This window comes from Acipenser ruthenus, chromosome 39 (assembly GCF_902713425.1).
Source record: "Acipenser ruthenus chromosome 39, fAciRut3.2 maternal haplotype, whole genome shotgun sequence".
Lineage (NCBI taxonomy): Eukaryota > Metazoa > Chordata > Actinopteri > Acipenseriformes > Acipenseridae > Acipenser > Acipenser ruthenus.
This window is the reverse complement of record NC_081227.1, coordinates 10376892-10389391: the sequence shown is the minus strand read 5'-3', so window position 1 is coordinate 10389391 and position 12500 is coordinate 10376892. Positions and strand designations below refer to the sequence as shown.

General features: G+C 40.6%; 1 protein-coding gene across 1 annotated transcript in view; it reads right to left on the bottom strand.

Annotated features, from left to right (window-relative positions):
• The window catches only part of LOC117414382 (uncharacterized), a 19647-nt gene that overhangs the window by 646 nt on the left and 6501 nt on the right, over positions 1-12500 (bottom strand). The window contains exons 4-8 of the mRNA XM_059009772.1: positions 12181-12413; positions 7356-7472; positions 6468-6615; positions 5243-5266; positions 4464-4636 (exon numbers count right to left, since the gene is read on the bottom strand). Coding sequence (XP_058865755.1) covers positions 4464-4636; positions 5243-5266; positions 6468-6615; positions 7356-7472; positions 12181-12315 — 597 coding nt within the window. The 5' untranslated portion in view covers positions 12316-12413. The remainder of the gene's footprint in view (positions 1-4463; positions 4637-5242; positions 5267-6467; positions 6616-7355; positions 7473-12180; positions 12414-12500) is intronic.

Sequence of the window (12500 nt, the reverse complement as noted above, 5' to 3'; positions counted from 1 at the left end):
ACTATTACCACACAGTCCTCAAGGTGCAAACACTATTAAGCTTAATTGTTCAACAAGCAATCAGAACTTTGACATGACATGGGATAAGGCATATCAGGGCATTCCCACTGCTGCCTGGCCAGGGAAAACATTGCCTGTGACGTAGACGAAAACCTCTGCCTGACTAAACTTTTCCTTTTGCTTTCTTTACCTACAATGAGTATATATTCTCATACTGTAGTCGAAGTATTTTTTACTTGGGCTACATGTTTCCCCAACTTTTCTTGACTGCTATCAAATTCTGGTCTTTGTGTATTGTTTTTACACCTGAGCAAACTCTCTAACATAATTTACACAGCGTCCAGTAGCATGCTGTTGCAAATTGCAAGATTTATAGAGGTGTGGCAATGTGGCCACGCCCTTGTGCGTAGTTTATGTTTATATGTTGCGTGTTGTGTGTTAATGTTGGTGTATTCTAGTTGGTACACAGGATATAAATGGGTGTGTGCAGCACAAGTTTTTTAAAATGTATAATTGTATTTAGGCACGGGATTGCACTATCACTTCACGTGCATTTAAAGTATAATATGTGAGCAAGAGGTTGCACGTAATTAATTCACGTGCTGGGATTCAAGTGAATAATTAATTAGTAATTGAATCCCGGCACAACAGTATATATAGACACACGTTTGACTCACTCGGGGTAGAGTGTACAGGGTGGAAGTACGGGTTTGGAGACGGAGGTAAAGTAAAATAATAATAATAACAATCACAACATCATCATAACTCACCGTGTCTGTCAGTTTAGTCTGTTTTGTTTGTCTATTTATTTTGGCGTAAGTGGCGTGTCCTGGTTTTTTGTATTACAATCTTTTATTTTCTGTTTGTTTGTTGAATAAATGCTGAGCGCACTCAGCTTCACCAAAACCCCAAGTCTGTGTGTGTTCCTGTTTTCTGGTCTGAAGTCATCCACTGCAGCCATCTTTGTGACAAGAGGTAATACTGAAAAAGCATATTTTATATTAGTGTTTTTCATTGCTCTTACCTGTGTGTAATGGGTATTAAGTAGGGTCTATTTATTTGATGGTTTTTGTGTGCCATTTGAAGGCAAAGTTTAGATGGAAGATAACATGTTTTTGAATAGAGACTTCTGAGGTTTGGCCAGTACGGTGTGGGTTTTTTTGTTTTGTGTTTATAGTTTTGAGTAAATGGAGTATAATTTCAGGAAACGTGTATAAATGGTTGTGAAAAACTGTAATACAATATTTAAGATAACACTTTAAATGAAGTAGTCACTTTTGCCAATAAACTAGAAACTGTTTCTATTTTTGTAATTTTGTCGTGTGACATCTGTCGTTACTGGTGTGAAAGGCAGCGTCGCGGCGGAAAATAATCGCATTGCGCCCGGTGTGAATACGCCTTAATGTAGGTAAAGTGTAATTATGTACACCATTAAGTAATTGCAAATGCAGATGTGCAATAATTAACAACATACATACTTATTCATTCCCTACATTTTAACTATAAATACCCTACATGGTAATTACTCAGGAGTTACTCTACAAATTGCTTCTGTATTTAGCTTTGTTTCATCACAGAAGCCCTTTATTCACCTCAGTCAAAACAACATTTGAGGGAAGCAAGAAAATATTGAACTTCTTTTGTTCAGGTCTGAGAAACAGAATCACAAGCGCTCTAATTTCAGATTTCACCCACCTTTTCACGACACCAAAGAATGACATTTCTTTGGCTTTTATTTTGACGTGTGTTTCTGTCACTTCTGTTGGTTTGATCATCTCAATGTTGTCATCATGAAGGTGTCCCATTGGACTGTGGGAGGAAACCGGAGTACCCGGAGAAAACCCACAATGCAAACATATTGGGGAGAACAAAAAACTAACATAGGATTTTAAATTTAAAACCAAGCAAATATCTATCACTGATAGTTCTAAAACACGATGCAGATTTTCTCTAAAACATACAAGTGAAGGTAGTAGTGTTTCTTTTTTGGCTGTAGTGAAATTTATTCAAAGCACCCCTCTCGTGTATTTGAATTCAGGGACTTTAAATACATTTCAAATTGTCAAGGAATACAGAGTTTTAAAGTTGCCACTGACCAAGAGAGTATTCTGAGTGTGGGAAGGAAAGGTGCTCCAGAGCTCCGTTCAGACATTTTATATCAAACAGTGGACCAGCAGGAAGCAGGGAGCTGCTGTCAAGGGGACACTTCTCCCATTGCTCCGTGTGATACTCAACTTCAGCTGGAGCCAACGCCACATTAAAAATCAGATTTGTGATCTCACACTGGTGTCTTCCTTCCTTCTCAAAAAAACCCTAAATGTCAGAACAAATTATATATTTATATATATATATATATATATATATATATATATATATATATATATATATATATATATATATATATTGCCTTGCAAAAGTATTCAGACCCCTGACCAATTCTCTCATATTACTCAATTACAAATGGTACATTGAAATTTCATTCTGTTTGATATTTTATTTTAAAACACTGAAACTCAAAATCAATTATTGTAAGGTGACATTGGTTTTATGTTGGGAAATATTTTTAAGAAAAGTAAAAAAAACTGAAATATCTTGCTTGCATAAGTATTCTAACCCCCACACATTAATATTTGGTAGAGCCACCTTTCACTGCAATAACAGCTGTAAGTCTTTTGTGGTAAGTATGTACCAGCTTTGCACACAGTGTCAGAGTGATTTTGGCCCATTCTTCTTGGCAGATTTGCTCCAGGTTGTTCAGGTTGGTTGGACGACGCTTGTGGACTGCATTTTTCAAATAGTGCCACAGATTCTCAATGGGATTGAGATCAGGACTTTGACTGGGCCACTGTAGGACATTCACCTTTTTGTTCTTGAGCCACTCCAATGTTGCTTTGGCCTTGTGCTTGGGATCATTGTCCTGCTGAAAGGTGAATTTCCTCCCAAGCTTCAGTTTTTTAGCGGACTGAAGCAGGTTCTCTTGCAGTATTTCTCTGTATTTTGCTCCATCCATTCTTCCTTCAATTTTAACAAGATGCCCAGTCCCTGCTGATGAGAAGCATCCCCACAGCATAATGCTGCCACCACCATACTTCACTGTAGGGATGCTGTGTCTTGAGGCATGGGCAGTGTTAGGTTTGCGCCACACATAGCGCTTTGAGTTTTGGCCAAAAAGCTCTATCTTGGTCTCATCTGACCACAAAACCTGTTCCCACATCGCAGCTGGGTCACTCTCATGCTTTCTGGCAAACTCCAGATGTGCTTTCAGATGGTACTTTTTGAGTAACAGCTTCTTTCTTGCCACCCTCCCATACAGGCCAGTGTTATGCAGAGCTCTTGATATGGTTGACTGGTGCACCATTACTCCACTCCCAGCCACTGAACTCTGTAGCACCTTCAAAATGATTGTTGGCCTCTCTGTGGCTTCTCTCACAAGTCTCCTTCTTGTTTGAGCGCTGAGTTTTGAGGGACAGCCTTTTCTTGGCAGTGCCTGGGTGGTGTGATGCAGCTTCCACTTCCTGATTATTGATCCAGCTGTGCTCACTGGGATATCCAAACACTTGGATATTATTTTTGTACCCTTTCCCTAATCTATGCATAAAAGTAGCCTACTTATTTTGAATATTAACTTTTAAATATTATAGCCAGTATTGTATTTGAGAATATAAAATGTTTGTATCTTAGTAGTAATATATTTTTATATATTTTTACTTGAATTCGTTCATTTAAAAAAGTTAGAAATTAGCATACTTTCATTGCTGCCCCTGTAGTTAAAAAATAAATCAAACTGATGCAATTTGCAAAGCTGGAGGTTGAATGAAGTTGAACTTCCTTGAGTATTATTCTTTTCTATGGAGATGATATTAAGCTGTGTGTAGCAGGGTGGTAGGAAAGCCCTGCTTAAATGTGTTGTTTCTTTATTTTTAGAACAGGGTTTCCCCCTCCGCCCCTGTGCAGTTTATTTTGTGTTTGTTTATTATGATTTATTTATTGTATTCATGTATTTAAATATGATGGTGAACCGCTGTGTGTTTTGTTTTTGTATTTATGTTTGTGTAAATGACGGGATAGCCGTGCGGTTTTGTTTTGTTTTTGTGTTTTATGGCGTGGATGGGAAGTCCCATCCACAATTAAAAACCTCATGTAGAAGGTGGCCATCTCCCGAATTAATTAAGTGATTAATTTGTTACTAATCGGGAGATGGTCACCTGCATAAATACCTGCAGCTCTCTGCACTCCGGGTTGGTGTTCGGAGGCGGAACGAGAGCGGAGAAGAGAGAGAAATTAAAAACAGAGAAAAGGATCCATGAAGGCTACTGCCCAGCCGGACCTTCATTGTTTGTGTTTTGTGTTCGTCAATTCTATATATTGAACTAAACGGTTTCAAGTGATTTATAGAACATGGGGTCCCTCTTCTCCAGTTTGGATAGCAGTGCCTTGCTTGCTTCACTCCCCTTCTTCCTCACCATGTCGATCAGGTTGCGAGCCTTGGCACTGGTGCAGGTCTCCCCCTGCTTCACTGCCTCCACCTCGCTATCGTTCAACACTCTGATCTGCAGCAAGTCATCCAGCAGGCTTCCGATGACAGAGACGTTCACCCCCTCAATGAAGTCCTTCCTCATCGCCATCAGCCTCTGAACTGAAACAGCAAAACAATATCCGTCTGTGACAGGATAGCGAGTGGGGAGGCTCAGACGCAGGTTGCAGTTAAACAAAAACTACTTTCATTGTTTAGAGGGTTGCGGTAAACCGGAGCCTAACCCGGCAGACACAGGGCGCCAAGTGGGACTGCACACCCTAGATGGGCTGTCAGTCCATCATAGGGTACCCAACACACAGGGCAATTTAAAGTGACCAATCCACCTGAACAGCATGTCTCTGGACTGTGGGAGGAAACACCCAGAAAAACCCACAATGCGAACACATTGGAGAGAACATGCAAAGTCCACACAGACAGACCCCTGAGGCTGGAATTGAACCCAGGACCCTGGAGCTGTGAGGCAGCAGCGCTAACCACCACGCCACCGTGCCGCACCTCTAAGAAGTTCTGTGAAAACTAAAATCTTTCAACTCCTTCTGTACTCGTATTGACAGCAGCTTGCATATAAACAAGGCACAACAACACACAATGATTTTTCCAGAGGTAGAAAATGTGTTTGATTTTGCAGCAGCCCTAACCACCACTGCATCGTGCTGCCGATGTGAACTTTCATTGCTGAAATAAAAGTGAAAGATTAACACTTACCAGGCGGTTGTGACGATCTGCAGACTGAGGAAAAAACAGCATCAGAAAATAAATACATTATTATCACAACATTAACACGTTTCCCTTGACGAAAATAACTTCTGTTCTGTACAGATCAGATCATCACTGTTTTTTCATCATCAGTCATCAAAAATGACACGTTTCCATATGTTGCTACAACTATTTAAGTAAGGTGTGTTTATTGTTTTTTTTTAATTTTCTTTTGATATCCTGACCACTTTTTTAAACTATTAAACTGCAGTCTTCTACAGTGCTTGGTTTTCAAGATGGTTTTCCAAATTTACCCTTCAGAAGAACTTTGAGAACTACATTTCCCATCATCCTCCCTATTCATGTATCTATGCTGGGGGTGATGGGAAGTGTAGTTCTGAAGTTCTGCATTTGGAAAGGCATCTTGGAAACTGACCACTGTAGAATACTGCAATGTAATATTGTAAAACAATTGGTCAGGATGTCAAAAAAAACCAAAAAAAACAATACACACACCTTAGCAACATATGGGAACATGTAACACACACACACACACACAACAATAACCTGAGTTCCCCTTTAACAGACATAAATGTATTTACCAAGGCTTTTCATTCCTTAGATTTCGATTTTCAGATTAATAAATTACATATATCCTAGATATTTAATGAACTAAATACAAAATTCACTTAAATGTATTTATGTTATTGATATTTCTGATGATTGGTGAAGCATTGTATTGAATTTTCCACATTTGCTCAAATCAAGAAAACAAATTAATTTCATTAATTAATCAATTTATCTTGGAACTTGATTTGAATAATTCCAGGTTGTGCTTTTTAAAAACACCTTCAGTGTTTTTTTCAGTGTTCTGTTTACCCGTCCATCCATTATCATTAACCGCTTAATCTTTTTACAGGGTCGCGGTGAGACAGAGCCTAACCCGGCATACACAGGGCGCAAGGCGGGACGACACCCTGGACGGGACGCCAGTCCATCACAGGGCACCACACACACACACACTCCCACAGAGGGCAATTTAGAGTGACCAATCAACCTGAACAGCATGTCTTTAGACTGTGGGAGGAAACTGGAGTACCACTATGCCACCGTGCTGCCCGATAATGGTTAATATTACCAAGAATGTTGGCGGGGTTTTTTTGATACGTGAAAATCGTGTAATAAAAGTCTCAGAAATCTTTCTGGATTTAAAGTAAGAATGAAGCTTTCTCACCATCAATGGGTACCCAGCGAGACCAGATTGCTGTGTTTTTGTCACTGCTTTTGAAAAGCTGTAGCTCCAGGTCAATCACATCATCGTTCAAAATGATCTGAAATGTTGGGAGGAAGTTCTGATTGTAGTCTCTATAATAAACATGTTGCTGAAAATGAGAAACAAGAAAGAATTGACATTGTTTGTGACTCAAGTATGGAGAGTATTGTAAAACAAGATTTTTGTTTAACTTAATTTCCATCCATCCTTTATCATAACCACTTAATCCTTTAGAGCAGTGGTTCTTGATCCTGGTTCTGGTGGATCCACTGTCCTGCAGGTCTTTGTTCCAACCGAGCTCTCGCTTACTTAATTGAACTAATAATTTGCATAATTTGACTTTTTAAATTATTTAGTTTACAAAAACTTGGAGAATTCAAGTTATCATAATCCATCCATCCATTCTCATAACTGCTTATTCAGGCCGCGTTGAGTCGGAGCCTAACCCAGCAGACACAGGGCAATGCAAGGCAGGACAACACCCTGGACGCCAGTCCATCGCAGGGCACACACACACTCACACACACAGAGGGCAATTTAGAGTGACCAATCAACCTGAACAGCATGCATCTGGACTGTGAGAGGAAAAGTTATCATCATTTTAGATAAAAATCTACAACTGTTTAAAACAATATAAAATTGATTGTGACTGTTGATTAGGCTAATTATTAGTTCAATTAAGGGTTCGATTAAGTAATTCAGAGCTCAGCTGGAGCAAAAAACAGCAGGGCAGACAGTGGGTCCCCAGTAACAGGGTTAAGAACTACTGCTTTAGAGGGTCATGGTGAGCCTAACCCGGAAGTCATAGCCCTGATGTACAGCAGCCATAAAGTGACTCAGTGAGCTTACTTTCGGTTGAACCCGTGCCTCTTCAAGGTCACATGAAATGTTGTATGTTTCACCCTCCATTATAACACATTCAGCAGGCATTCGAAGGAAAGTCCCATTTTCCTGTTTCTTTTTAACCTGAGTAGAGAAAAGGTTAATTAATATTTATCAGGAGATACCAGGAGAAACCCCACGCAATCACAGGGAGAACATGCAAACTCCACACAGACAGACCCTTAGAAAGGAATCAAATGGAAAATGCCACCGGGCCGCCCTTCACACATACATGTTATTTAAAAAAAATATAAAGGGTTTTGAACATTTCTGAATAAATAACTGGGTAATTCTCATCAACTGGCTGCAAAACCATGTTGGAAGCGTATGTCTTTTAAAAAATACATGACCAGAACAAAAGATTCTTATTATTTCCCAAGGGAACTTCCCATTGTATAGAAAAACAAATTATATATATATATATATATATTGTAGAAGGAATGAGGTACACAGAGGGCACAATAAAGTAAATTAAGTAAAAAGAACGGTTGTACCAGAACGAAAGCGCTGAATACATGGATGTATTGAGATGAATGTGTTGCTGTGTCTTTAAAAATCCCGTTGTAGAGAAGTAAGCAGTAGAGTGAACTACAGAACCCATAATCATTAGCGTGACCAGTCAATGCATACTGGGTAATGAACGCAGGTTTAAATTGACTGGCGAAGCTAATGAGGGGGGGTCGTAGGAACGGTGGAGAGTTCCGTGTTGATTGTAGAGACGGCGAAAATCTACAGTATTAAAATTGGAGTAAAGTAGTTGGAGACGGTGTACAGTGGAAAATTTAAATTGAACAACGAAGCACAGTTCAGTTTATGAAGAAGGAAAGCTGTAAGTCTTCTTTTATTAACCTGAGGAGGCAAGTCGGATTTATAAAAACAACCAGCAATTGAAACGTCTTTCAAGCTGGATGAAGTACAGTTGCTTGAAGGAAGGGTATGTAAACCCGGTTTGCATTGTTATTGATTCGTTGTTACCAAACAGACAGTCTGTGTTAATGTGGTAGAGGGAACTTGCATTCTATGTGGGACTGACTGTTGAGTTTCCTTCGGTGCACTAACAACACTGAGGACGCTGGTGGAAAATACCACACTGCTTGTGCACACAGAAAGTGCGCGTCTGTTCCTTTATTTAAGTACTGTTTTATTAGTTGCTAGGATTGGTCCCTGGACGGTATATTTTTTTACTTTAAAACCCTCGAGCGGACTGTACACCGCCAGCTCTCTGCTTTCCTGTCCAACCCTCTCTGCTTGACCCTCTCCAATCTGGCTTCCGCTCTGCCCACTCCACTGAAACCGCCCTCCTGTCTGTCACCAACTCACTTAAGTGTGCCCGAGCTGCCTCTCTCTCCTCTGTCCTAATTCTCCTCGACCTCTCTGCTGCCTTTGACACTGTTGATCACTCTATTCTACTATCATCTCTTGCTGACCTGGGGATCTCTGGCACTGCTCTGGCCTGGTTCTCCTCCTACCTCTCCAACCGCACTTACCAGATAACCTGGCGTGGAGCAACCTCCACACCTTACCCTCTCTTAACTGGAGTCCCCCAAGGGTCAGTCTTGGGTCCTCTCCTGTTCTCTCTCTACACCCACTCCCTGGGCCCCCTCATCGCATCCTATGGTTTCTCATACCATTTCTATGCTGATGATGCTCAGATTTTCCTCTCCTTCCCCACCTCTGACTCCACCATCTCCTCCCGTATCTCTACCTGTCTGTCTGCTATTTCCTCCTGGATGCACTCACATCACCTCAAACTCAACCTCTCTAAATCTGACCTCCTTTTCTTTCCCTCCTCCTCCCCCTCCTCTGATCTCTCTATCTCTGTTCCTCTGGAATCTACCACACTCTCTCCCTCTTCCTCAGCTAAGAACCTTGGAGTCACCCTGGACCCCTGCCTCTCTTATTCCCAGCACATCTCCACTCTGGCACACACTTGCCGATTCTTCCTGAGCAACATCCGAAGAATCCGACCCTTCCTCACCAACTATGCTACCCAGCTCCTGGTCCAGGCCCTGGTACTCTCCCGCCTAGACTACTGCAACTCCCTCCTGGCTGGCCTCCCTGCGTCCGCCACCCGTCCGCTCCAGCTCATCCAGAACTCTGCTGCCCGCCTGGTGTTCTCTCTGCCTCGCTTCGCCCACGCTACTCCACTACTCCGCTCGCTCCACTGGCTCCCGATCACCGCTCGCATCCAGTTCAAGACTCTTGTACTAGCCTACAGATGCCTTGACCAGACTGCACCCAGCTACCTCCAGACCCTCATCTCTCCCTACACCCCCACTCGACCTCTCCGCTCTGCCTGCACTAGAAGACTAGCTCTACCTCCGCTACGCTCCCCTGCCTCCAGAGCCCGCTCCTTCTCCACCCTTGCTCCGCAGTGGTGGAATGACCTTCCTACAGATGTCAGGACTGCCCAGTCCCTGACCACATTCCGGCGCCTCCTTAAGACTCACCTCTTCAAACAGCACCTGTAGAACTCCTCTGTTTGTATCCTGGGACACTATCACCCTTCATGTAAATGTGCTTTATTTTGCTCTTATCTGCCCCCTATTTTACTGCATTTAATCCTGTACTTCAGAATACTGTAATCTGCCAAGTGTTTAACCTGTAGTACTTTGTATTTAATCATATCCTGATTTAACTATCACTATTTAATCATATCCTGATGTCACTATCACTATTATCTGCTGTATTATTGAATTGTGGTTTGTCACACTTGTACTTTGCTTGAACAAAAGTTATTGTATTTCTTGCTCTTATTGTATTACTTGTATTGTAACACTTGAAATGTATTTGCTTACGATTGTAAGTTGCCCTGGATAAGGGCGTCTGCTAAGAAATAAATAATAATAATAATATGTATATATATATATATATATATATATATATATATATCAAGAATCACAATACAATTTAAGAGGAAGATAGAAAATACAATGACTTTTAAGTACAAAACACAGTACAATTCAATATCGGGCAGTTCAATAGAGGAAATAACAGTGGGGATATTTACATCTGGGTAATATACAACAGCAAATGGAGCAAATCACATGAAGTACAAAATACTACAGATTGGGTTGAGGGGACAGCGGTAGTTACATAAGAAATAAAAGATAACATGGCAAATGCTGCCCCTGGATTTTATTCTTTGGAAATTTTGAACAATTTTACTGCATCTTTTTTTTTTGTAAGATCCCACAAGCAATGTGGAGACTTGTTTCCATACGGAAATTTCAAAGCAAATCTGACGCTTCACTGCACATGTGCCTCTCCTCACAGGATACATACAGAAGGTATCTTGCCTTGGTCAAAAGGGATGTTCCAGAACCAGTGATTTCGGCAGTGTTTTGGAGCGTAAAATGACTATACAATAACCAAACAGGTTATTTTTCTGTGGCATAGTTTATCTTTTGCTTTTCATACTTTTCAACTACTGGCGTCCCCTTTAACACATCCCCAATTTAGTTCTATCCTCCTGAGACCCAGCCCATTGGCTTTATCCTCTGTAGTGGATATTGGTTTTTTTTATAGTATTTTTAAGAAGTGTTTAATCCTACACAGTTAATTCCTGTTGTACTCTATTGAGGACATCCTCGGCTTTCCAGTCTTTCATGATGTCACATTTTTCATTTCCCTATGAGCACAAGTTCCATTTCCTTTTTGGATAAAATTGTTTTTTTTTTGTCATTTTATGGAATTCAAAAACGCAAAGGTTATAATAATGTAGTTATAAATTATTATTTGATATCATTCTTATTGAATATAGTTTATCAACATTATAGGAAGTGCCTGTGTAGTTTTTAGTGCATTTTAACTAGATTAAATATTAATGATAAGTAATGTACTGTAGTTGACATTGGCCCTTTTTACATGCACGCTGGAGTCGTGCCAGATATCGTGCTTTAAGTGTAAAATTTAAGATGGTACTGCTGAATTACAATAGCTGCGTTACATAGACAAGTCCTTACCAGTTTTGACCTGATGGGCTTGCTGTCCACACTCTACGGTTATCATGCGAATTCCTCGTATACCAGCAATTGATCGACCACGGAAATAAAAGAGCGATCTTTAAATGTCGTTCTATGCTGGAGCGTTGTGAAGGTTGCTCTATATTGCTGTTATTTGAGGACTTCACATGACAACCGTAGAGCGTGGATACCAACATGGTCCTGACAATGGACAGCAAGCTCATCAGGTCAAAACTGGTAAGGACTTGTCGATGTAACGCAGCTATTGTAATTCAGCAGTACCACCTTAAATTTAACACTTAAAGCACGATATTTGGCACGACTCCAAAGTGTATGTAAACCAATCCCAACGTCCAATACAGTGCAGATGGAATCAAAGTTCAATAAAAAAATATATTTTATTTATAACATCCATCCATCCATTATCATTAACCACTTATTCCTATAGAGGGTTGCGGTGAGCCAAAGCCTAACCCTGCAGATACAGGGCAATGCAAGGCAGGACTACACCCTGGACGGGACGCCAGTCCATCGCAGGGCACACACACACTCAGGGCAATTTAGAGTGACCAATCAACCTGAACAGCATGTCTTAGGACTGTGGGAGGAAACCGGAGTACCCAGAGAAAACCCACAATGTGAACACATTGGGGAGAACATGCAAACTCCACACAGACAGACCCGATAGGCCAGATTCGAACCCTGGCGCTGTGAGGCAGCAGCGCTAACCACTATGCCACCATGCCACCCTATTGATAACATGCCAATATATATATTTTTTTATATATCAGTGTGTGTGTCTAGAATTAATCTCTAAACCTACTTACTTCATCCAGAACAACGTTTGAGGGGAGCAAGTGCACATCTAACGCTTTTCTTGTCACAAGTTTGCTGAGAAACAGAAGAACCAGCGCTCTGATTTTAGATTTCTTCTTTCTTCTTAACAGACCAAAGAGAGACATTTCTTTGACCTTTATTTTGATGTGAGTTTTCGTCACTTTGATGGGTTTAATAACTTCAATATTGTCATTTTTCTTGTGTGCCACCACCAACTCTAATTCTGAAAAAAAAAAAAATTACAGAGTTCTAAATGAAATGTAATTCACATGGTTTGATTAAAAAAAAAAAAAAAACATTATCCATCCAT